General features: G+C 38.3%; 2 protein-coding genes across 5 annotated transcripts; one reads left to right on the plus strand and one right to left on the minus strand.

Annotated features, from left to right (window-relative positions):
• Positions 1-550: 550 nt before the first annotated feature.
• On the minus strand, positions 551-9,322 carry LOC111255201 (uncharacterized). 4 transcript variants are annotated; one of them, XR_002675380.2, is made up of 7 exons: positions 9,164-9,322; positions 6,813-7,031; positions 6,344-6,635; positions 5,218-5,563; positions 4,818-4,990; positions 2,475-2,568; positions 551-1,186 (listed from the first exon to the last, which is right to left on the minus strand). XR_002675380.2 is itself a non-coding variant. In XM_022816944.2 (6 exons), exons 1-6 carry the CDS (start codon positions 9,204-9,206, stop codon positions 2,550-2,552), a joined length of 1,092 nt encoding a protein of 363 aa, XP_022672679.1. In that variant the 5' UTR covers positions 9,207-9,322; the 3' UTR covers positions 1,868-2,549. The 4 variants fall into 4 exon arrangements, 3 of the variants coding, with proteins under 3 accessions (XP_022672679.1, XP_022672655.1, XP_022672647.1); XM_022816944.2 differs by lacking the exon at positions 551-1,186 and having other exon boundaries at positions 1,868-2,568; XM_022816920.2 differs by lacking the exons at positions 551-1,186; positions 2,475-2,568 and adding an exon at positions 3,031-4,459 and having other exon boundaries at positions 6,344-6,632.
• A 5,433-nt stretch (positions 9,323-14,755) lies between these two features.
• LOC111250770 (uncharacterized) lies at positions 14,756-25,132 on the plus strand. The gene is made up of 11 exons (XM_022806517.2): positions 14,756-14,786; positions 15,858-16,014; positions 17,799-17,905; positions 18,408-18,535; positions 19,688-19,856; positions 20,511-20,663; positions 21,455-21,598; positions 22,563-22,802; positions 22,920-23,096; positions 23,721-23,879; positions 24,447-25,132. The coding sequence occupies exons 1-11, from the start codon at positions 14,756-14,758 to the stop codon at positions 24,737-24,739; spliced, it is 1,758 nt and encodes a 585-aa protein (XP_022662252.2). The 3' UTR covers positions 24,740-25,132.
• Positions 25,133-25,184: the final 52 nt, after the last annotated feature.

Genomic DNA, 25,184 nt, shown 5'->3' on the forward strand with positions numbered 1-25,184 from the left:
CAAATAAATTTAATAAGAGAATTTTGGAAAAACAAAGAATTGAATCTTAGCTTTACCTTTTGCTACTACCTAAAACCTACGTTATGCCTACATAATAGTTGAAAGGGTAACGTATTTACCTACTGAATGCAGATCGATTAAACCGGGCATAGCCATGTTTTGCTCTGTGCTTGAAGACGTCTGAAGCAATGCTTAATGGCAACAGCGGCTGTAAAATTTTAATAGCAATGCTTTCGTGCATGATAGAACCATTTCTGCAGCTTTTTCCCAGGCAGTTTTCTTAAACACCAATAATTCCAGCATCCTATTAGGATTAGCAGTTCGTGCAAGAAGTATTGGACATAAAAGCGTTCATGATTGAACATATAAAACTACTGAAAGAACCCAAGTTTGGCTACAATTTTCAAGATCAGGAAGTGGATAAACATATGTAAATTAGTTGCCTGTGGAGAATTTTCTGTACTTCTTTATCTTCAGTTTGCTTGTTCTTCATATCTATACACCCGTGGTTCCCTTCCTTTGCCTAGTCTCACGTCTATCACACTTCGTGTTTCAATTATTCAGCATTTACTCATTTATTGCGATCGGGTTTTCTTCCTCACTGTTCGCCTGTCCATCTGCAGATCGTGGAAGACGGTACTCGATGTTCGAATTCTCTGCAATCAGCGTTGGCGTCGACTTGAATATGCCTCCTCATTCGCTCACGCCCTCTGAAGGGCTAAACAAAGTAGATATTTAGGCAGCAGCACGCTTTTAGTTGGCAACATGAGACATTGATCCCCCTGTGGAGTTTAGGGCCTTTCTAAAAAAACAAGAAGACCCTAATTCCCAGTCCATGCAAGCTCGCCTTTATCCGAGTAAGGCCTTGTCCGTAGGAAATACTTAGGACGCTGAGTGGACTCATAGACCAAGTTGAAGGACTTGCAAGCTTCTTCCGTGTGTCGAAGGATGGCAGCCGTCTGGGTAGACCTCTAGCCTTAAAATGAAGAAGCGTATCTCACCAGCCGCGTTGGGTGGTATTGAGATAGTCGGTGAACCTTTTGTTTCATCTGGTAATCTCTGCTCTTAGAACCTAAGCAGCTTATTGTGTCCTTGTGTAAACTGAATTCGTGCTGCCGCTGGATCAATAATGCAAAATATGTAGCCGTTTCAATACGTGCCTGAGTGTAATGTACTGTTTCTTCACCTGGTGTGAAAAGAAAGAACGAGAAGACAATCGGGGCTAATTTTTTTCCGAGACAAACACTAGAAAGGACGTTTTAGTACATCCGTCAAATGCCCATCATTTGTACCGGTTATTATTCAGAGTACAGATTTTCTAACACGAATTAAAATCGCCCTATATTATTAAGTGTTAATAAGCCAAGAGGTTACGGTACAATCTGAAATATATAAATATATAGATGAGGAATTACATACATTGATGTTGACTAATGTATGCGTAACGCTTTAAGCATATTGTCACAATCTCTGAAAGGCCTTCGCTAACACAGACAATTCGCAAGCCTACATATATCTAGAGTTTATATATTAAAGCTAGATAATTTGATACAAATTGTACTGGGGTTAGAGCTCGAAGAAGTTTGGCAAACTGCCCAAAATTGGGGTAACGTTTTACATGTTAGACCTTTGCGTGCTTGTAAAATTGGCATTTGTGGACATCTGTTAAGCCTGGATATTTTTCCTTAAACCTCAGATTTATAAATGAACAAATCTTTGCGCGTCACATTGATTCAATGTTCACCATATCCACAATATTTTCTCCCTAAGTTTTAAAAATTTTTCACTTTTAGAATATCCCGCGCTTGAAGTCCAAAAAACCACCCGTATATACTTGAAAACCTACCTAAATAAAAGTTAATCATACTCGTGAATCATTTGTATTGTATTACTATACAACATTTGTGTCATTCTGTATCACTGTGGAACAGAGTTCATTTTTGCAGGCTTTAATTATACTTATCTCGAACCCATTTACCTCTTTCTGGTTCAAGTGTCTTTCGAGAGCATCAGATTCTGCACTTACAATACGGAGAGCATTTATTCCTATCCTGATTTATTAAGTGTAGTTCTAATGAAGTCTTGAAAAACTGTTTTCGTAGCTGACTCTCAGCCTCTGTTTTTTACCACTGTTTCAACGACTTAATAGGTTAGGGGGGCTCAAAATAAGTAGTCTGTAGGGACCGAGCAACAAAGATTATCACTAGATATATTCATTGCATTTCTGACTGCTCTGAGTTTGAATTAAGAGTTGAAGTGTGTATACGTTTTTCAAATTTCCTAGACCACAGTTCTGCCACATTAACTGATACGCAGACATTTCGCTATTGCCCCTCTGTGACCTAGTAAGGCCTTTCGAATACCACAGGCAGACGCTTATAGCTACATGTGCGCACAAACGCACGGAAAGCCAAGGGAAATCTCAGTTTCCATTCATATCCACTTCTCCAAGAAAATACGATTTCTTCACAAACCTTCCTTTTTGTAAATTACTTCATTTTCGTGACGAGTTGCATGCCATGTGCGTCGAGGTTCCACGTTAAGTATTGCTACTGGACATCTCGGTTCCTGAAAAATTGATACAAAAATGATTCCACTAAAATTGAGGTTTCATGCCCATGAGCTTCCAGCGTCACGGAATTTAGGAACAAACCATCGTTTTGTCAAAAACAGTGAAAATTGTTCTAATGCTTATTGCGTGTCTCCGACGGGATGCCATCTGTTGTGTTTACATTATCGTGTTATACCAAAACAATATTTTTTTTATCTAAATATTTTTGTTAGTTGTTAGTTTTTTATGAATGCTATTTGTCCTTTTAGTCACGTTCTTCATTCCGAATTTATTTTGGTTAGGTTAGGTTAGGTTCAGTGTATTGGAAGTTCATGCAGAGCAACTCGCAAATGGGATTTTTTCAAACTATAAATAGTGCAGAATAAAAAAACTATCGCTCTAACTTCAACTACCGCTCGCTTGAAGTTTGAACCTCATTGTTGAAGTGTTTATGCTGTTCGCGAAAAAAGACACATTGATCATTGTTTAGATGCGATTTTATTCATGTAGACATAATTCAAAATAAATGTGTTCCATAAAGTACCACAATGGCGCCAATGCGCACCTTCTTTGTAGGCTTACAGAAAGTAACTGTGCTCAACAAAACATAATAAAGAATTTCTTTAGTTCCAGCTTAATTGATATCAACACTCCTAATAAATGACTTATCAAAACTTCTGCGATAATTCCACTCAAAATGAGTGAAATTCGCAAACGGCTAAAGAAGTCTGATATCATTCATAGAAATCAATACGTGCCGCCTTAAGACCTCCATTTGCGACAGGGCTCCTGGGCAACTAACGAAATCGCTGACCAAGTTCCATCTCCTAATATTTCAATTTGATTGTAATGATACAAGACCAAGATGCGTTTCGCCGAGCGCTTCAAGCCATTGTGCTTTATCGCGAAGTTGAACTTGGCGCGACGTGACGCGAATTCATTGTACACGCGATAAACGGTGTTATTTGATTGAAGTTAATGTCGCAGCAATGACTGTATCTATTTTCTCACGTAATTCGAACTATTAAAAAATGAACAATATAAATAAGATGCATAAATTGGTAAGTGTAATTGACCACACCGCATAGAGAATCTAATGCTTTAGGAAATATCAAAGCCATTGAAAATACTCAATGGATAGAAAAATGCCATGAAGATCACAGCAGGATAATGTGCCTACAACTTGGCTTTGTCCTTGTGCGTGTCCTGCGATCATAAATCAAACGAAGATACTCTATCATACTCCATAGTCGATCCGCTACCATAGTTTAACAGGAACATTAATAATATTAGACAAATAAATGAAGACTCGTTTGGCGCTTCATATTTAATACATAAACAAGTCTTCATGTCTCAATCAAAGGTATGTGATATCTGTACAGTCAATTGACGCTTGAAGCAAACTCGAATAGCAATTATTTGCATTTTTTTGTACCAGGGGTTCCAAAATGGTAATATCATAAGTATTTCACATCTAGCAGATAAATGTGGGCATGGTAGATCGTAAAGTAAGACTTGAGGCGCTCGACTGAAGATTCAGGGATATGCAGGGATATGAAGCAAATTAAATAAACAGTACCCATAGACAAGGGGTTACGCTACTAAAGTCTGTATATAAATAAGGGTAGTAAATTTAATAATGACCGTATGAGCTGGGAGTTGATATGAAGCGTTGTAATGTAAAGCTACAATCTTCTACTTAGATATATTCATTGCTTGTATAGCAGCACGGCTTCATTGCTATCATTGGTCCTGCGTTCAGCTCCGCAATATCCAGGCATCGTCCCGACTACACTCTATTTGCTATGTAAAGACTTCAGCCTAAGAAAGCTGCTTTATGACGATAACTGTGGGGGTGGCTTGAAAATGTCCGCCAAATCTGGCCGTTCAATGACCACCACGCTGTCTCTGGATTTGTAAAGAAAAAATGTAATAGATTTTTGGTTATACACTATCGAGTAATTCTATCTACCGACTAACAAATCGCTCACCCTAACCGGTGCAAAACTAGCCCGAAGTATTTGCTTTGTTCTATTTTTGAAGCTCTGACAATGTTCTGATCGGGCGTATTTACTGGCTATGCAGCTGTACTACTGCTGCTTGGTTTACGTGGATTTTGCATTCGGCTTTGCGATATACATATTATGATACCTATTGATTGAAAATTTAAAAAGAACTTTCTTAGTAAATTAACTACAGCTTTGTGTTTTGGACGACGCGCAACGTGACCGGTAATAGCTTTGGCTATGCGAAGACTATCACGCACCTGTGAAACAATTCTGCCGGGAGAGGTCGCAACATGTGTGGTTCCACGCTTCGGTCGATGAGGTCCCTTGATCCTAGCGCCACCTGGTAGAGCATGTGCGCCTCGTCAGTTGATAAAGAACGGCGCTCGTTTGCGGCTAGCAGCCCATTACCGCTAGCGAATTGTCCCGGGACCTAGTAAAGTCGGAAGCAGTGAACATTTTTTAGATTCAATATGCTACATTTGACATTTTGGTCTTTAGTAAGCTTAACTCAGTAAGGATTGTCGGAGCTATTACAGACCGAATCGATTAGCCTTGTATACCGTTACTATTTATGTGACGTGCCGTGCTCAAACGGCGTATAATTTCTAGTTGCTGTTCCTATATCGTACACTATAAATATATACCGTGCAAACGAACCTCACGTTGGCGTTGATTGATGTGTGAACTTCGCAGGTCCCGTTGGTTGGGGCTCTTATTCTGAGGAGGAAGAACGCTAAGTCCATCGCGCCAATGAGGTAAATATACAGGCCCAGTAGGCCGAACTGTACAGCTTGTTTTTGGTATCGCTGAAGATGACGACGTTACCGTGAAAGGTCGACTTACCCCATCCCAGCTTCCAGTCCCGTATGCAAAAGGACTGGACGCCAGGGGCGCGTTAGATAATCCCGAAATACCAGTGGGAACTCCAAAATATGGAGTCGCCTCACGAACGGAGCTTAGGTTTGTTTCGTGTTCCACACGAGAGTCTCCAGAAGACCAGCGCCTAAGGGGTAGATATGGACAAAAGTTTATGCTATTTGCCAAGATTTGTACCTTGCTGTAAGATAACTAACGAGACTTAGCTGACAAAATAGGGCTTCTTCACAATGCAAGGGACAGATTGAACACGCATGTCTGATGCCAGCCTTCTCATATTAGAAAGTTATTCATAAGAACTGTTGAAGATATAAATTGTTGCAACAGCTCACTTCTTTCGAAGCACGCTGCAGGTTTACCATAATCAAACCAGCATATTACCTATTATATATATATTAGCATATATACCTTCAACAACAGAACTATTATTACCATTTTCTTACATCTTACGGCTATCCTTTTTGTGTGAACAAGTCTTCGAAATCACCTCTTTGGTGTACCGTCAAGAACCTGTTCCACTAAAAAGAGTAGCCAGAGGATATTTTGTTTCGGATGTTGGATCTATCTTTTGTTTCGAGTTTTACGTCCGGTATCGCCGTTAGGCATTCCATTAGAGTGCTGGCTCCCAGCACGAAACAAGATCTGTCTATGCTCGGGTTCGATCCTAGACCACAACGTGTTCCTAATATTAGCAGGCAAAATTGGATCTATCCAGGTTCTCTCGAGCAAACCTATGAAACGCCAATGCTTGTGTCTTTTGGAGTAATAATTCCTGGTATTTGATAATCCTTTTTGATTAAAATGCTAGTACAGATCTAATCCAGCATGGCTGCACATCACTTGTTCTACATGACAAGTCAAGATATACGCAGCAGCCACCCAGATCTCGCCGTTCCTTCGTCATTACCGTTGGGCAGAATGCAATGGTGAGTGATGAACATGCTTGATGGGGAATAGCGAGGACTGCTGTATTAGTGGATGCGGCGTTGGGGTTTTCGGACTACCCAAACGTCCTATGCGCTGTCGTATACAGATATCGCTTCCGTTGTAAAGGCCTCCAGCAGTGGATAAACTCGTATTATGAACATCGGAGTTTTCAATGAAAGGGGGATTACCGACAAAAGAATTTGCCGCGATGGCAGATCCGCCTCTTCCGAGGATCGCGCGACCTGACGTACATTTCATCGCCTGTTGTCCTACTAAAAAAAATACCACACGACAAACTGTTTTAAATTTCTGTAATCAACTAATTGTTAGCCCTGGCATAGCTTGCAGTCGTACGTATGGCAAGCAGGACTCGATCAAAGTAGTTCGACATGAGGAGCCTATTATGCGTACAATGAACTTCGCTTTAGATCATCCATAAGGTGACTCACTCGTGTCGCAGATATTTTCCGCCAGAACCGCTGGTGGTACACTGGTGCGTCGCTGTACTACATGGCCTGCGCGCGCAGGGAACTCTGAATCTGCTGAAATTAGCTCTGCAGACATGGTAGGACATCGCTCACGAACCTCGGATATGTTTAACGTCCGATCTGCTGCCGCCCGCGTATCAGATGACGAACTGCGCCGCTCGACACCACTACACCAAGTATCTGTAAGTATTGGGCATCGCTAATACATAACACTAACATATGTGTTTGGAGTCTAAACTCAAGGCGACTTCAACAAAACGATGACAACGGAGAACGAATTACATCAATGAAGCTATAAAAAATTGTGTTGCTTTATTGGCCGACACGGTTGCTTAGACGGCCTGGTCTCTGGCCAAAAGTCGTTGAAAAACCCGCCAACGACACTCTATAATATCTGCATGAATAAAGATATATTTAACCAATAACCTATATATATTACAAGTAAATACAACATTTTTTTATGGCAAAGCGTTATGTACTACCTCACTCATGGAAGTCCTCCATTGTCATCGTTTTGTTTGGGATCAATTTGAGTTTAGACTCCAAACACAGGCGTTCCGAGTGAAAAAGTGAATTTAGATTACCGACCTTTCGCCTATGCTAGAAAGCTGCATTACTAATCAACATAAGGATTTCGTTCCATGTACAGCGTAGATTGTAATTAAATGTAAAAGTTAATTGTCTTCTTTCAACAGTGGCTTGAGGTAGTCTCGGTGGAACTCACAAAGCTCCGCAAAATGCGTTTTTTCGACCGAGATTAATATCAACCTTTAAACGGAGTCGCTTCGGCAACGTTTCCACCTTGGAACAAGACAATAATCCTCAGAAATTCTACCGGACATAACTATTAAAAACCGCCGTTAATCAGCTATTTTCTAAATGGATAATCTGAGCAGGAAGAGAAATATTACGCGAAAAACACTTACGTGTTTCGTTCATCATCATTTAATAAGCTAACTCAAATACCCTCATATAATAGTACCAATCCCTTATCTAACTTCCATTTTAACTTTCTCCTTCAAACAAAACGACGACTGCTGCTGGGTGTACTTCGGGTATTGAGAAGAATTATATAACAGATAAAAGAGACCAGTCGTCTTGTTTGGTATTTTCTTCGGACAAATGACGCCATCTTATATTAAAATATCAAAATTCACTTCAAATGATTTTGTTGGTAATGGTTATGCTAGCGGCGAGTGCTAAGTTTCTGCAATTCGTCGCTCCAACCAGAGCATTTGATCATCTACTACCACCGTGTACTCCGGAGAGCAACTATGTGTATAAGTGGAATCGGGAAAAAAAGCTTGGTGTTTTCCAAAATTTCCCTTTTGCCCTACGAATGAATATCTATCTGTATTTTCGATCATCTCTGGGGCTTTTGGTCAGCAGGAAAATAGTCCCGACATAGTTTCGTTATGCCAGTGCGACAAATAACAATAGTGAGGTTCGTCACATATGGCAAAATGCGCACCTTTGAAAAGTAATGGGGCAGTGATTTTGTGTTGGTGAGAATATGTATATAATGAATATATGATCTTCTAGGTTCGATTAACTCAGTGCCATCACGCCCATCCGGCAATGGCGGACCATTTATTCAGGTTTACTTGAAGCAGACATTGAGTTAACAGCAATTGCGCAGGATCTTATTAAAATCGCAAATAAACCGAACAATTTATAGTAAATTTATTTTAAATCATGAGATCCAGAATCGTATATCAAAGGTTATCACATCACATGAATGTGGCACTGGTGTGCATCAACAGTGCATAGATTGCGTTTTCTTAAATCTGTTGAGAACCCCTCAACAACAAACGGTAGAATCTTTTTTTGCGAAAATACTTAGTTTTTTTTTTATGAAAACTGGAAAAGCGGCTTTTTAGATACTTGTGCTGTTATTTTCTGTGCAACCTACGTAACAACGTACAAATTCTGTCGCGGACGGTATACAAGTGTCTTAAGTCAGTAGCTAAAAAATTAAAAGTTACGAAATTATTCTTCGCATGGGATTGTTCGTCATTCACTTGCGACCCTTTACGGATCGTAATATGCCCCGGGTTTTCACTGTGTGTTATGAAATGGTCATTAAATTGTTAAGAACGTTTGCCATCAATTCGTTCATTGTATATCGGTGGAAGCTGTCGAACTTCAATGACAAACACGTGTGAACCCGCAGCCAGCTCAGCTGTACTCAAAATATAGCCCTACAAGTAGAAAAGTATACTTTAAAATATCGAAAAACCTTTGTTAATATGAACGGATCACAAATCCCGATAGAAATTCTCAGTAGCGAAACTTTCCTTAGAAATACATACCTGACATACTGGGCAGTCGTGGAGTATTTGCGCCCGTCACCATAGAACTGTCGATAGCTCGCCGTATACCACTAACGCTACTATCGCGAGTCGCTCCTCTCGGGTAGTAATTCCCTTTCTCATTTCGCTCTACATCTCTATCGTCTGCCTATAATATATGGTAAGCGTTCTTGACACCAACATTACTCATGGTTGCGGCAAATTTCAAATAGCATGCGCTGGACGATTGCTCACCCATAATAGTCCACTGTCTCGTGTCGATGGCGTAATCTTTTTAATTAACGAAGCTCCCACTTACTACCAATTACTGACGAGTGCACCTGGTAAATATTGATGAACGTCTGTGCGGTATAGTTAGGAGCTTGTATAGAGCTCCTAACAATGATAATGACCATGATGGAATACGATGAGGTCATTGTACAATCAACCACAAAAACAACGTCTATGCGCCATTGTAACGATAACATGCTAATTGCTTACGTGTATGACATACCTTTTTTAGAGCCATTTTACGGATTTCACTAATCCTAGTCCTCGTGCAGGTTTATAGAAGAATATAGACTTACCATAGCTTTTACCCGTAGTTAAATACATTGATGTTGATGAAACCTGATTTCTATCGATAATTAGCACATCTATCGCACTAAAACATATGTCATATAAAACAAATTAAGACGTAAACACATTATCGTAGATTAAAAAAAAAGAAGTAATTTATAAATATAAACTCCGAAAGAAGCCAGAAAGCTTTCTCGTTTTTTTTTTTTGTTATTTTATTTATTCATTAAATTTTCGTAATCATTTGTGTTAATAGTTTACTGGCTTAATTTTTCGTTCTCAACTGTACGAAACAAATGTCCGCGCGTTTTGCTCGAATTGTGACATCGAATTAGTTTGATGTACTTGCTGCAACTTGATCATACGGTCTTTCCGATGTGTAGTTTAATATTATTGTGAAACGGAATGACCACCTTGTTTCTAGGGCTTTTTTTTTTCTGTATACAACCGCTCCAAAGGTAATGTCATGATCCTTTTTGAAAAAAGACCTGTGTAACTACGAGCTTGAGCTCATTTCAAACGGCGACCGATTGATCTTCGTGCTCTAATTTGACGTACAGACATCGCTTCTCGTCACCGGTAACAGTTACTAGGATTAATAGAGAAGCTCGATTTTTGAATTCTGATATCTAAAGTTCCATCTTTAAACTAAGAAAATTCTATCGAGTCAGACTTCCCTTTCCAACTTCTAGCAGAAGATGGAATATAACAGACGTTCATCAGAAGCATCCGCCCTCGGAGCCTCAACTGAAAAAATGTTTTTCACACACGAAAGTCAGAACAGGCTTATGGGCTTCTGGAAAATCTTCATGGAGAACCACCATTTAAGTGGTATAAAAGTTCAAAGTATCTAACTTTGACTCGACCTTTTTAACGGCTTAAATTCGTCTTTTACGCAGATTCACTATATGCTCGATATGAAATTAACTGCCTCGTTAGGAATGAACGAGTAGTGGAGACGCGTCTCCATTTGACCGGATTTATAGAAATTATCTTTCCTCGTTTTATTCAGCACTCAATCCACAATAGTAAGTCTCAGCCAACTACTGTCGTTTGGTGTTATGCCGTAGAGTGTAACGTAGATCATAGTATCACGGTTTTCCATTGCGAATCGGCCTAGATATAGGGTGATGAAATAAATTTTGTATTACACTTGTCTGTGCTGTAATCCATCATAACTATCCATAAAATCGTTGCCAATGTCGTTACTACGAAATGCCCGCACAGGACGACTAGAAACACTTTTTGTTTGCAGTATCATAGTTCTGGATATTAGTGACGAAGATTAACACGATGTACGCCATCTTTTTTCGTATATGTTCGTGTCTCCAGCGCGTCGCAGGTCGTTACGAGTGGTTTGCTTAATTCCTAAGCGAACAGACAATATTAAACTATTATGTAAACGGAAAATGTAATAAAATGTTATCGTCGTTACTATGAGTACTCAAGAGTTTATACAATAAACAATAAAGAAAAGCCATCATTGAAAGATCGTTTGCTTTTCAATCTTTTACCACTATACGGCCGACTGGTCTTTCGGTAGGCCGAGGCAACCGTTCTCGAATATGAAACGTTTGATGAACGCAGGCACAATGTTCCTACGGTAGTGATTCAGTGCTCTACCGTTGCGACTTGGTTCAGTGCACTTGTCCCTGTAACAAAATAGCGAATAATCCTTCAGAAATCGTAAACCAAATAGCTTTTTTTTTTTTTTTTTATTTAAAGAGCAACTACGAATGGCGTCGAATTACGCATAATCAAAATTATGGAGTCAGCTTTTGATGTGAAAATTCACAACGACACCAAAGCAATATTACCGATATGTTTAACGACGACAAGCCGATCTGTTTAAAGAAAATTACGTTTAAAAAACAGAAGACTTTACTATAAACGCTAGCGGAACGACTGTTGTCGTGTAGATACATTGATCTGTTTTCGTTTCTAACCTCTCAAGAAACCTCTCAATCGAAAGTAACTGATACGAATGAGAGGACTATCTGAACACTGATGGACGTCTAAGCTTACTTGTTTGATCACAGAGAGGATCGTAGATCGAGCAACGTGCCTTGATAGGATAGTCGATTCCTGAAAATGAACCTGTAAGACGCAGATAGAACGCTTAGCTGGGCGAAGATGTTCGCTGCACTCACAACTCCCGTGGAAATCTAACTTTTTTTGTGCAGCTCATCGACAATAGTGGAACACGCACTGCAGAGAGTTAATATCCAGGAGGTTTCGTCTGCGCATAAAAAGGGGGAATGTTAAGATCTATATCTAAGGATGAACAAATACAGACTGAAACAAATCGCTCTTAAGTTGGGATGGAAAAATAGCTGCTGCGATATTCCCGATACAGGGTTTTTGGTCATCTAAAAATAACAGAATTATCGATTTCTCTCTTCATAGTCGTAATATTCATAATGATTTTTGATAATACTAACTACGCCGTTTACGTACTTGAACGGTATGAACAAGATCGTATAGAGCGTGACATTACGGTTCACAGACGTCGCTGTTTGTTCGCAAGCCATTTCTAGGACTAACGACTATCATATAGACAAGGCAACCTAAATTCTAGATAAAACTCACCTGATTGTACTCCTGCATGTATATGATGCTCGTCTGGCTAACTTCGTCAGAGTCGATTTTCGTCTACGAACTTTTTTTGTACTAGCAGTATACGTTCACACCCGTCACTCCAGCGACTACTTCTCCGTGTATGGTGGCGCCCTCTTCTAAAAACACAGAACGGTTACGGGAATGTTGATTAATTATTGCCTTGATTAAGTATTTCTTACTGCCTCCTCAAAAATATGCCGTCCAGAGAAGATATGTATCTATTGACCCTTATTGCTTATTGAGGCCTTAATCTTATTTACCTTTCAATCATAATGGATAACAGCGAAAACGCGCAATCAGTGCATTACTAAATCAGGTACTCCCGTGCAAATACGGACCCGTAGATGCCTTTTATATATATATATATATATATATATATATATATATATATATATATATATATACGAATATGGAATTCACCTTGATATCGAGCTTGGGCGCAGTCATTACGATGGAAAACAACGTTCTTCAAGTTAAGATGGCGTCAGCTCCGAATTTGACTATCGGTGTAATCGAAGCGTTTTGAATGAGAGAACATAATAACTGGTTATGTATAATATATAGATAAATAATACAAAAAAAAAGTGTTTTTGTTCCTAATTTGTTATTTTTCTGATTCCTTAAGGCACTGGTTTTTAAACTGTCTTTCTACAAAAAATCACAGACTGCTAACAGAAAAGTTTTTTGGTTGGACAGTCGCCCTTTGTCCACGTGCTTTGTCATTGTGTGGACGATTTTCCGGTAAGAAAGTGAAGCGGGTTAAGCTGCCCATGCATTGGCCAACAAGGTATCTATGATTTTCCTCGTAACTTGCAGTATTTCGTCCGGGATGATAGCTGCGTCCCGCTCTTCCATTTAGTGCCATCTGTTATAAAAATGATAGTAACTAGTGACTTTGTGTAAAAAGCAAATTTAGGAACAATGAATGTTAACGTTTTTCGTTTGTTCTTCTTTCACCATTGTTTATAGGCGTATCAAACACTACCTCATATGAATAATACAAAGTAACCAAAGTTTACCGCTTTCAATTCTTCTGTACCATTTTTTTCGAATAGTATCTTTCTAAACGAAAGCAATCAAAAGTATAGCTACTCATGTAGTTTGATAATTGTGTTTCGCCTCTGAAGACAGCCGTTCCGAAGGCTGTGCTCTCATTTCCAGGATTCGCCATACAGCCAAATGAATAACACCGAAGCCACGCGACAGGTATATAGGTGAGAATAGGGGAGTATTGTAGATGATGTGGACTTCCAATAGCCAACCGTCGGACGTTTCGATTTCCACCTTCGCCAGGTAGAACGGCCTATTTAGCATGGAAACGGTAACATTTTCCGGTGATAACGGTTGCATATTGTCAGAATGGCCCAATATTAACAAAACGCTATCTGAGATCTAGCTGATTTTAATACAATCTGCTACAGAAGAAGGTATAAAGATTATCGAAGTGCACCTCTGTGAAGTGATGCTTCGGCCGTATGGAAGCGTCATAGAAATTAAGGAAATGAATGAACTATTATGTGAGAAGATTATTCTCATATAGATCTAAATTGTTTGTATCTTTACCACAGTCGTAATCATCAACACAATCATTCTGTCAAAGCGACGGAAGCATGCGTATAGAGACACGTACACACACAGAACGGCACACTTACAGTAGTAAATAGAACTTAGCGAGAATCGTTGGTCCAAGTCTTCTTGCTGCCAATTCTGTTAGCCAATGGCAATGCTCCACCTGAACATACAATATCTGATGAATAATAATATAATAATAAAAGGTAGTAACTATGATAAACTTTATCAGGCGCGGCAGAGTGACTTACATATGTTGGTCAGTCACTCAATATCCCCCTGTGATATCGACATGTGCTGACAGACTCACAGGTCTTCAGCGCTGTTAGTCATGTGCACGTGTTCAACATTCACCACCATTAAAAAAACTTCGAATGTTCCATGGAATCCTACAATAGTAATAAGTCTCTAGATCATAATGATACATTAAAAACAATTAATTTTATTACTCTGATATTAGATAACTTTGTGATTCGTCTGTGCATGTGATTCTATTCAGTGGCGGAATTTATGCAAAAGGGAGCTCTACATTAATGCTAATGAAACGCTAGAGCCTCAAGTAGTCCTAACTAGCGTGTTTGTCCTGCTGCATATATACTGGGGTTTTCATTATTAATGCAAAATTACAGCGGTCATATCGATAGGTCTTCATCAGACAGGGACATTTGCCATTTGCTATAGCTTTGATTGACATGTACCTCGAAATTAGGGCTATTAATTCTTTTATTCTCATTATTGATGTAAAACTGTCTATCTTCTATAATTTTGAAAAATTGTTATTATCAGCGGCAAAACCGGACTGCATCCGATACTATTAACACATCTACACAAGACGGATTACGAACGATGCTAAATTCATTAATGCTCGGTGACACGAGTAAGTCGACTCGTGATGGTTCTATAGTGCTACGTTAAACTAAAATGCAACAAAATCATAGAATGCTAATAATAGGACTACAGCCATGACCAAATTGCCATGTTAAGCTTTTTAAATATCCAGGATCCTGCACTTTTTTCTACATGCATGATTGGTAGAGCAAGGGATACCAAGCGTTTTAAACCATTTGTCTATGGATTAACCTTTTACCTCTTTATATACATATTAGGTCAAAATCATCTCGTCAAAGGAGAGTAGGACAAAAGAGATTTTTGCTATCTAGTAGCTTGTGCTAAACATCATTCAATTTTTTACAGTAGGTTTATCAAGTTACACTATCAAAAGACATTATGTATGTATATGCCGTTTATTAAATAGAACAAGGACTTTAAGGTTCGCTTACTCAAAGTTATGTCTCATATTTATATCGCTCCATCAGTTTACACAGCATTGTGAATCTTAACTTATAAGACGGAAAGTCATCATGTCTCGGACCACATCGAAAGTATATTCACTTGTAATAGAATTCACAATTTTTTTTTATTGATACTTCTATCGTCTTTATCACGGCTCGTAGAGTTAATGGCCCAAGCAAGCATAGAATATGTAGATTTAGGTGATTACTTCCCTTGTCGATGCGTGATACCATAAGACATTTGTATAATCGTTTGCCTGAAGGCAAAATAATTGTCACAATGATGGGTGGAAGCATAACGACTTGATAAGCGCCCCTTTGAGACAGGGTCCCTGTGTCACACTCATACCGAACGAACGAGGTCTTTCACTAGTACCGTGTAATGTAGTCACGATAATACTACGCATTCAACGCTAGAAAACAACGTTCACTTCGCACAAACGCCGACAGATCGACGGGAATAAGTCGTCCGCAATCGCATAATTCTGTTATTCAGTGAAGTTATCAAAACTAATGTATACACCTTGTTCAGAAATCAGTGGCTGTTCAGAATGTCATTAAGTTCAGGTATCAGTACAAGAGGAACTAGGACGCTAGGATAACGATGCCCATAACTAAAAAAGGTGCAAACCTGTTGTTGCACTGACTGTTCTCAGGACGGGATGAGAATAAAGCTGTGGTTATCTACAAATTACGTGACGAAGAAGACTTTCGATCTTTCTATGACGCTGTAGACCTTACCTGCGGAAGCGGAAAGATCCTGGTCAGATTTATGCTGCCGATTATAAAATACAATGGAGGCGAATATATTCGGTAATTTTCACTTGCACTTCTATTCAATAATCTCCTTTAAGTTCACTTAGCCAGTAATAACAACCACACGAATATAGAGTAATGCTTAAGAATAAAATACAGAGCACAATAAGCACGTGATTCTTATCAGGTGGTTGTCCTTAGTGCCTTCTATATAAATCAAACTAGAAACACGTGACCTGAATTCTCATAACCATTTCGTTGCCTTCGACGAATATGTAACGTACGGATGTATGAGTAATGGCCGTTTTGAAAAAGATCACAAATCGACATTTTGTTAATGCCAAGAGTACGAGCTCAAAACTGCCAAAAGCATCTGACTTTCAACAAGATTCGAGCTAAACTGCCTCCGATCTTGCAGATGGAGACAGCCGTCCGAACGCAGTGCGGCGGAAATTCTTTACAAATCTAAAAGAAAAACTGTAATATTTTACTTTTGTTGCCATTTGTCAACATTTTTCTCTTTAATGTCTAGGTTTAAAGCATGTGATGTGACAAAGAACGAAAACTACGCAAAACATATTGTATTATCTCTTCGTTAGGGCAACAATAATGGTTTTTCCAGTTGCTTCCGTAAATCTGCACCATACTTTGTTGGAGAATGGGTTTTGGCGCCGTTTATAATGAACCTGTTAATAAAATAATTGTCTTCGTAGTTCTTAGCCTACAACTCATACCCATGGTCGATTATAAGTGTAAAGGTAAGACTAGTTCGGTATAGGCTACAAATGTAACTCTAATTAAATTATTAAATTTAGATACCGTACTGTGAGGAGCAGGACCGATGCATATTTGGTGTATGGAAAAAGATTTAAATTGAGTTTTGGTAGAAATTGCAGCTCAAAAACAATTCTAAAAAAAAATGAACCGAGATCTCAGTGGATGGAAACCATGCCACCCTTTTCAGCAACTACAACACGCAGAGATCTCACAGCCAAGATATCGTGTGAACTATTAATGTAACGCAATTGCAGCGACAAAAGACGTTACATCAATAAAGTTGTCAATTCATCGCTGACGGGCGTACAGTTCAGTTTGATAGTTCCTGTTCCATCAAAATTTCTTAGATTAATTTAAATATTCAATCTTTAATTAGAAACAAAAATGTAAATATATTTATCCTTTTCAAGACGTGCTTAATCAAAAGTAAAAAAAAAAACCTGAAGTTCAAACAAAGCATTCAAGCCTAGATCAGTAACAAACTTGAACTTGAGATCCTACTACGCGCTTTATTTCTTATACATTATATTTTACAACAGAAGCCACTAAAGCCTTACTGCTACTTAATTTCATTGACGAACCAACATGGTAGAACGTTCCATCGCATAAGCGTCATAGGGTATTTTTTGCGCGTATTTGTAGCAGACGGACTGCGAGTGCGCGAGATGGTAGTAAATAATAGAAAAATAAACACAGAACGTTGTTCGATTTTGTGCTTGGCCGCTCACTGGCGCAGTCTACAAAGAGTTTCTAAGCGGCAAGTTTATCAATCGGCAGCTCACAATGAACAATTTGTTCTTAAACTTCAATGACAGTCAAAGGGTGGTAATAGTTCTTCAAATAAATGAGGCCTAAATTATTTCACGGAACTCGTAGCCTTGCGTCACTCGTAACGACTGTCAAAAGAGGACGGAGATGCTTACACAAGTTAGAGTATAAAATCGATGACAATTTGTTTACAGTAAATGAAAAAATTCACGTCGGTGAACTGTTCTAATAACAGTTTTTTAGCTGCATATTCTTTCAACAATGTTTCGTCTCAAACTGGATCTCGGCGCGTTTAGCCAGTGTTTTCAGACACCGTTCTGGGAATTCGAGAGGCACGGTATCCGTCAAAGCACAATACTTGAATATGCACAATCGGTGCTTGCGAAGTACGGCGTTTCGGAAAGTAAGTAGAAAATTGTAGAAATTGTTGAAAATGCATTGTCAAAAGTTGCGTAGCGATAAATGACTAGCACAAACAAGCTTTTTCTAACAGTCAAATATAATATACACTTTAGGTCGTATCGAATGGACGGTGGTCAGTATTAGAATCAGTGCTTATATTTACACATGCGAAATTGAGTGAAAAAATATATCACATATAACTAACCAGTTCTGTCTTGTATTACATCGTAGTACAGATGGCGAATCTGACAGCGATGTGAGAAGTAATGTCAGCATTATGCGAAATTAAACTTAAAAAGAGGGACTTCAAAATGCGCTAATTATTATCGATTTGTTTTTTATGTTAATTACGATTACCTAAATTCGCATCAAGCTCAAACGCTTACACTACTATACAAGTTTTGAATATAATTCAAAAGCAAGTTAGTAAGTTTAAATATTGGCTCATTAGTCCTACAGTAGGCATTCCACACTATATTCTTCGTTCTATCAATTATGTGCAGAATATCCCACCATCTATTTAGAGGATGCAATCATTCCCCATAACCAGTCGCCAGAAATTGTCCGAGATGGTGATCTCCTTCGGTTTGTTCCATGTCAAAGAAACCTCGCGGGCGCTGGTCCATCGCAGGTGAGTTTTACAAATGATTCACTGCAGCGTTAACATGTCATATACAATAGTATACACAACAACCATATAACTTGTTAGAGATTGAAAGCTAAAAGTTCTAAGCACTGCTCAATTATTGGCGACGTACGTGTCGCAAAGCATGATTTGTCGTGGAGCAAGGTATCGCAGTTAGTCGCCTGGCCTTAATTTTCAAGGCTAAAAGATACGGATTCAAAAACCAGTTTCGGAAAAAGTCGCATGGTGCCGAAAAAAAGCTTTGCAGAACGGCGTACAATTGTAAATATCAGCCCTCTATTTCGGTTTTAGCATCCATTCGAAATTTCATATAAACCAGTTGGCTGTGGTAGCTTGTTCTAAGCTAAGATTCTGAGATACGTATACCGCTTCTGCTTAATGATTGAGCAATACTTCGAACATTTACTTTTCGATCTCTGACAGCTTTCATCATTGCAAAGCTTCCGTCAAAGCTTGAAGTGGCGTATTTTTTTTGTTAGTTTGTCAAAGTGTTTTTTCAAAATTGCTGAACAATTAACAACATTGTCAAAAGTGCTCTACCTACTCTCCACTTTTTCATTATATAGTTCACTATTCGCTTTCGTAATAACTTTCGTAAATTTTATTGCTTTTTTCTTTGGACTTACTTTGTCTACCTTACTGAGCAAAAAATAAAATGCGTAAAAATTAATTGCGACAAGTTAGTAGTACATAGGTTGGATCGTGGTCTCTGCTCTTGGCTGGCTTGATTGTAAATTTTCGATTTTATCATGGATATACATTTTTGTCAATTTAATTGATTAATTATATTGCACAATAGTCGTAAGGAGTCGTAGGAAGCTGAGTGGACTAAATTTGAGTCTCGGGCACAATAGTCGTACGAAATAATTACTTATTAGAAAAATGTACTTCGATAAAAATTAAAGCCTTATTTTCAAATGACGTTATTTGAAATAGCAGGATCGTGGAGCACCCTTAAAAGTCAGTGGATCGTAGTGCCATATAATTTTCTATTCAGTTCAGTACAACTCTCAATTTATACAAATAGTCATTTTGGAAACTTATCTGAACTACTTTCTCTTGGCTACCGCATTTATCCATTTTTCACTGAGAGCCTGAAGGTGACACACAAAAGAGTAACCTTTTTGATTATCTCAGGTTGTGCAGGCGGTCACTCCGTATTCTCAGATTCCCCACACTGAAAATTTCGTAGGTGGTTGCACCGATGCAAATGTCACAACGGCTGTAACAGTGAGGCAGCCTACAACGCCACCTAACAATACGACGATCATACAAAGTCAAGCCGTGAGACCGACCTACAATTATAGTAAGTTAACAATATGATGTCACTGAAAAGTAAATACGTTAACATAATTGTATGCCGTTATTTATTTTTGGACCGAAAAAGAGTTTTAGCTTTGCTTGGGTTAACAATGAAATGTATTCGGGGTTGTGATCTGTTATTCTAAATAAAACGGCCTTAGCAACTTAAAGCATATGTGGCATCTTGCTATCTTAGCTCATACGCATCTAAAAAAATGTGGTATTTTTTATGTTTAAAAAAATTTTTAACTCATATGGTTGTTAATTGTCCTCGGTAAACATATGATATTACATGCGGTATATAATAGAAACCACATCTTAAAAGTAGATATGTAACAAAATAGAAAAAGTGTACTAACCTTACTGAGACAGAGTCTTTAGCGTCGTCTTATTAAAGTGAGCAAGATCGAGTAGAGCTCTATAAGTAAATAAGTAACTTGAGGCGACGGCCATTGAATGGGTGGTCGTAATTTAGTTGGATTCTTTTCATGTTTCTTATTTGTACTCACAAAATTATACTGGGCGTTGTTCTGCTTATGACCCAAAGTTTTTCTGAGGGTAAGTGAATCCAGTATATGGCTCTATTTTCGATTAAATGAATTAGGAGGGCATGCATTTCATTGTCAAATAATAGTATTGTTATATTCTCCATTACTAGCACATCAAGTTTACACGGCGGAATCCACCGAGGAGAGAAGAAACAGTGGAGCAGAAAGCAGTGAGGATGCCGGATGTGAAAATGAGGAAACGACACTTGGCTCCGAAAAACGACGAAAACGACGAAAACGCGGGCCGCGTCGTCGGATTCGAAGTAAACGAACTGTTGTGGACTTACACAGCAAGTATCGCTCTGGTGCGATCTATATGATGCATAGAACATGCATTGTAAGCAATGCTGTCATTTAAAATGATTTTTTGAAAATTTTTTCCATGATTTTTCATCGTTCACATCGCAAAGACATCATTTAGAGGAAAAAAAAAGTAATAATAGTAGCGATAATCGTTTGATTCAGAGAACGGCCTATCCAATCAGGAATCTACAGATAGAACAGAGGTCTACAGATATCGTATTATTATTTATAGCGACTAATTTTCAAAAGCTTTTATTTAAGCACTTATGTATACTTCACTGCTAGCATTCTTGTTCAAGGGTTTCCCCAACAGAAGACTGTGTTCCTTGCTAGGCTCTATCCTCAGATTATACGAAATTTAAGGTTTTCGATTGTATCGAAATGTTTCTTTTTGGTATTCTAAACACATTATCAAAGTGTGGTAAGTAAAGTATTAGGTAAGCTATCTAGGATGGCCTGTGCTGAACTTTTAAGCTTACCTTTATAGGGCCAAACGAGTGAAGTTTCATATTTGTTTGAAGTAAATACCTACATATCTTAACGTATGCTTTGTCTAACACTCTATTTATATGCATATATGTATATATATGTATTTTATCGAGTGTACTGTTTATAGTACTACACTATCGAATAGGCCTATATCCGGTTATTTTAAAGGCGTCACCTTTTAATAAATTCGATAAAATATGTTTAATAAATTCTATTAAAAAATGTACTTGTTTTGTCACGATTCGTTTCTTTCTTTTTTTAGGTCGTATTGGGCAAGTGGATGCTTCCACGATGAATACCATCAGTCTAGCCCAGAATACCAATACGGAGCGACCGCAAATCGAAAAACAAAACGATGTTTTTCATTCGCGCGGAATAATTTCCAGCAAAAGCGAAATTCTGACCGGTACGTCTCTGAATTTAAAGGGTTTGTTTTAATCAAACCAAATTCCAAACATCCCGTGCTACATTGAAGTACCTATGGATAGAATAGAATTTTTGAACGTATCTATCTAGCTAGGACTATGTGCTCTTCAACGTGTCTTGGTAGAATTCAGATTTTTACTTTGTAGATTATAAGTGGTTTGAGGTGACTGAGGCATTTTGAAAGTGTTTCGCTTTTCTTAATTGCGAAAATAGAGCATCAAAAAGGTGCAACGTGCTATGTTCTATGTTAGAAACGAAATCGACCGATTACGACTGGTGCCAATGCCATTTGACGGGTATCCAGTGGTATTAATAGTTGCGCCATGAACAATCATCATCGTTGCTGACGGGACGTGTATGACGAAGGGAACAAAGTATAATCGTCTGAGTGTCACTTTAAAGATGAGCCCAGGAACAGTACTGGGCGTCACTACGGAGTATTACTAGAAGATTTTACAAACATTTTGTAGTAACTCCGTCGAAATCATTTTTAACTCTCGGAGAGTAAGTCGTGGGTTTTTCACCAGCGGCTCACACGTTGCTACTTTTGTTGCGTTTTTACCAGAAAAACTCGATGCCCGTATATTCTCGACTTCCAGATCAGCCCCTCCTGTAACTTTTCTTTTCGCTGAAAACACTTCAGACGAAAAGCCTTGAGGCGATCGAGGAAATACAAATAAAAGAGGAAGAGCGGAGTTTAGTCTTGAGATTGAGTGAAGGAAAGTGTTTTAATTAAAGCAGTAGAATCAACAATCCGTTCTATAAAGAGCAACCTTAAATATCCATAAAATGTGTTACAAATTTGGGCAATAACGCTTACGAGACGTCTATAGGCTTATGTTACCATTACATGTTTGCTATGAATTTATATAACTAAACCCTATTCAAATTAATCGAGGAAGAAACCATTCACATATTTATTTAATTTGCTATTTCGATCATAGGCAATATTGGCTTGAGTTCTCGACGGGGGATTCGACAGTCGCCTGAAAATTGCAGTACAGATGAGAGCCCAACGGAGCAGAATTTAGATCAAAATAGCTTAGTTAGCATATATGATACAGCACAGGGAGATGCTAAAGACGTATTAGGTCATATCAGCTCTTTAAAGGCATCGAAATCGTTTAATAAAAGCGACGAAGAAGAAATGGCCTTGTCCTTCAAGTCAGATGAACAGCAAAATGGTAGGTGTCCTTATTCGAACGTCTTGGAATTAAGGGTATGTTCAAAAGGCATTTTAGGACGTCCAGTAGTGATGGAATCCCTTAATATTATGCACTTGGTTTTATATTGTCTTGAAGCCCCAAAAGTTGTTTCAGATACAGGCAACAACGAAGGCTCGTTTGTGCATAAGGCTTCTTCGAAAACCAAGCCTTCAACAAAGAAAGTGTCTGTTCGAAAGGCAGCTAAAAGATCACACGGAGTTGGGGATCTTCTTCGAATGCTTCAAAGCGATGGGAGTTGCAATAATCAGTCACGTAAGGACTAGTCAAAAGGATGATTCAATATCGTGGGAATCTATAGGATGCCGTTCCAGTAGTAGAAGAATATTGCATTATAATACATAGTAAACGATAAATATGATATATTTAAAAAACGAAAACAATTTATATGAAATATACGACACAATGTTATATATATATATATATATATATATATATATATATATATATATATATATCTTTACAGTCATTATAAAGTGTAACAACAGATATGACTTCTACTTTCGTTGGGTTTATTTCCATAATGACAGCAAGTTTTGGTAAAATCCACAAATATATAACTGATTTTGTCCTATATACTAATTTCTGGTCAGTAGATATGATCGCTATCTTCAGTGCAATATATAGGAATGCGATAATCTTATTTTTACCAATATGCTCTACTGCGTTCAGCTGAAATATTCTTTTTTAAGGAAATTCTTATAATTGAAATTGATTGAACGGTACACCTCGTATCACACTATAATTAAAGCTATTTTTTAGATACAGTTAAATAGGACCAAAATCCGTTATTACTGTAATTATTATTGATGTTAGAAATAGGTAAAAGTATTATTGTCTACTTCATCTGTACATATGCACACTCGGATGGCATTACAGGTAACAAAATTGCTTCGAACACAACTACTTTATGTCAGTCAAATTATTCACATGCTGAACAACATATCGAGAGCAATACAATAGACTTGCCTGAAAGTCAATCCATAGAGTTTCGCAGTACAGAAGACAACAGTATTAATTCACCTCAATCCAAAACAGGTGGGTACGGTTTGTAAACAACTGAACTTTTTCGATTCCTTAATATTTAATTGTTTGGTAAGCGATGGTACGTAAAACGTCCGTTCTGCACTACTAGTAGTGCGAACAAAATACATTAGTCGGCTTAATACTTCAATGAAGTCGAACAGTGAAACGGTACGCGTTTGACGTACTTGATTAAAAAACGGGAGCAAAATGAAACAGGTAGTTTTAAAAAGGAGAGTTATACATGGTGGGAGTGTTCTACACGTGCTTGTTTACTTTGCGAATCAACTGTTTTTAGTACGAATTGTACTATACGATAAAAGCACCGTTTTGTTGGTGGACAAAGGTGATCGCCTGCACATCTTTCCATTTGAGGGCTATATTTCTAAACTAAGAAATCGTTGTCTGCTACAACTTTAGATGCCACCACTTGCGTAAACCATAACACTGCTACTCTAGCTAATCTCAACGGCTAGCTAACTGCATACCCGCACGAAAATAAACGTACATCAGCAGTGAAAGGCCAACCTGCCGTAACCACTCAAGTTACTTAGATTTGATTTCGTTGCCGTTGTATTACAGTCTTGACTGCAGCAACCATGCTCAAACCAGAAGTTCGTCTTGAGGACATTCGCGTTGGATCACTTCTTGTCGCGGGAGTAAGTCTGTTTTCAGAGGCTGATATGAGCGTTCGTTTCTTTAATGACGTCACTCTATCCGTAATGCATCTGAACGTTGCAAAGAAACAGGTATATGTAAAGCTGGAAAAGGGTTTGTTACCAGTGGAATACCGGGATTACAGTTTCAAAATCGAGTGGTCGTTACTTGAAAATGTGCGGCTACTCTCAGCACCTGATTTGCACTCACCAAAATGAAATAGCGTAGTTTCGTCGAAGTGTACATTTGTGTCCATAAATATATTTCCAACGCTTGTAGTTAAACATACTGAAAAAGTGCGCGGTCCTAACTGAATTATTATGAATTTCGGGGTGTTTTGGAGAAGCATAGTGTGGTTTTATGTCACACTGTTCAAACCGATTTATCAGGTTAGGTTATTGTATCGTTGGAGGTGTGGAGGACGAATACATTTCCTACTTGGTATATAATGCCACCTTTCCATTGGCTTAATCAAAAATCCAATATCTGCTGTATTTTAATGTCGGCCGCATATCCAGGGCCGCGTAATTTACTCTAAATAAAAGAAAAAAAAAACTCTTATCTAGCAAAATGAGAGATTTCTTTAAGAATAAAGTGACCCGTTGCACCAACCGGCCATTGTATTTTTAATCCAAGAAGGCTTTACATAAGGTTATTATTATA

Source organism: Varroa destructor, unplaced genomic scaffold (assembly GCF_002443255.2).
Source record: "Varroa destructor unplaced genomic scaffold, Vdes_3.0 BEIS01000001.1, whole genome shotgun sequence".
In the NCBI taxonomy this organism is placed as follows: Eukaryota; Metazoa; Arthropoda; class Arachnida; order Mesostigmata; family Varroidae; genus Varroa; species Varroa destructor.

What these genes read in the sequence shown, in the direction of transcription:
- LOC111255201 (XM_022816912.2), bottom strand. Translation starts at nt 9,206, where the DNA reads ATGGTGACGGGCGCAAATACTCCACGACTGCCCAGTATGTCAG. An exon ending in ACGACTGCCCAGTATGTCAG is followed by an intron (nt 7,032 to 9,163) that starts GTATGTATTTCT and finishes CAATACTTACAG; the next exon opens with ATACTTGGTGTAGTGGTGTC. An exon ending in CCATTGCATTCTGCCCAACG is followed by an intron (nt 5,564 to 6,343) that starts GTAATGACGAAG and finishes TCTACCCCTTAG; the next exon opens with GCGCTGGTCTTCTGGAGACT.
- LOC111250770 (XM_022806517.2), top strand. Translation starts at nt 14,756, where the DNA reads ATGCTAAATTCATTAATGCTCGGTGACACGA. An exon ending in GAAGTACGGCGTTTCGGAAA is followed by an intron (nt 17,906 to 18,407) that starts GTAAGTAGAAAA and finishes AATTATGTGCAG; the next exon opens with AATATCCCACCATCTATTTA. An exon ending in GTCAGATGAACAGCAAAATG is followed by an intron (nt 22,803 to 22,919) that starts GTAGGTGTCCTT and finishes ATTGTCTTGAAG; the next exon opens with CCCCAAAAGTTGTTTCAGAT.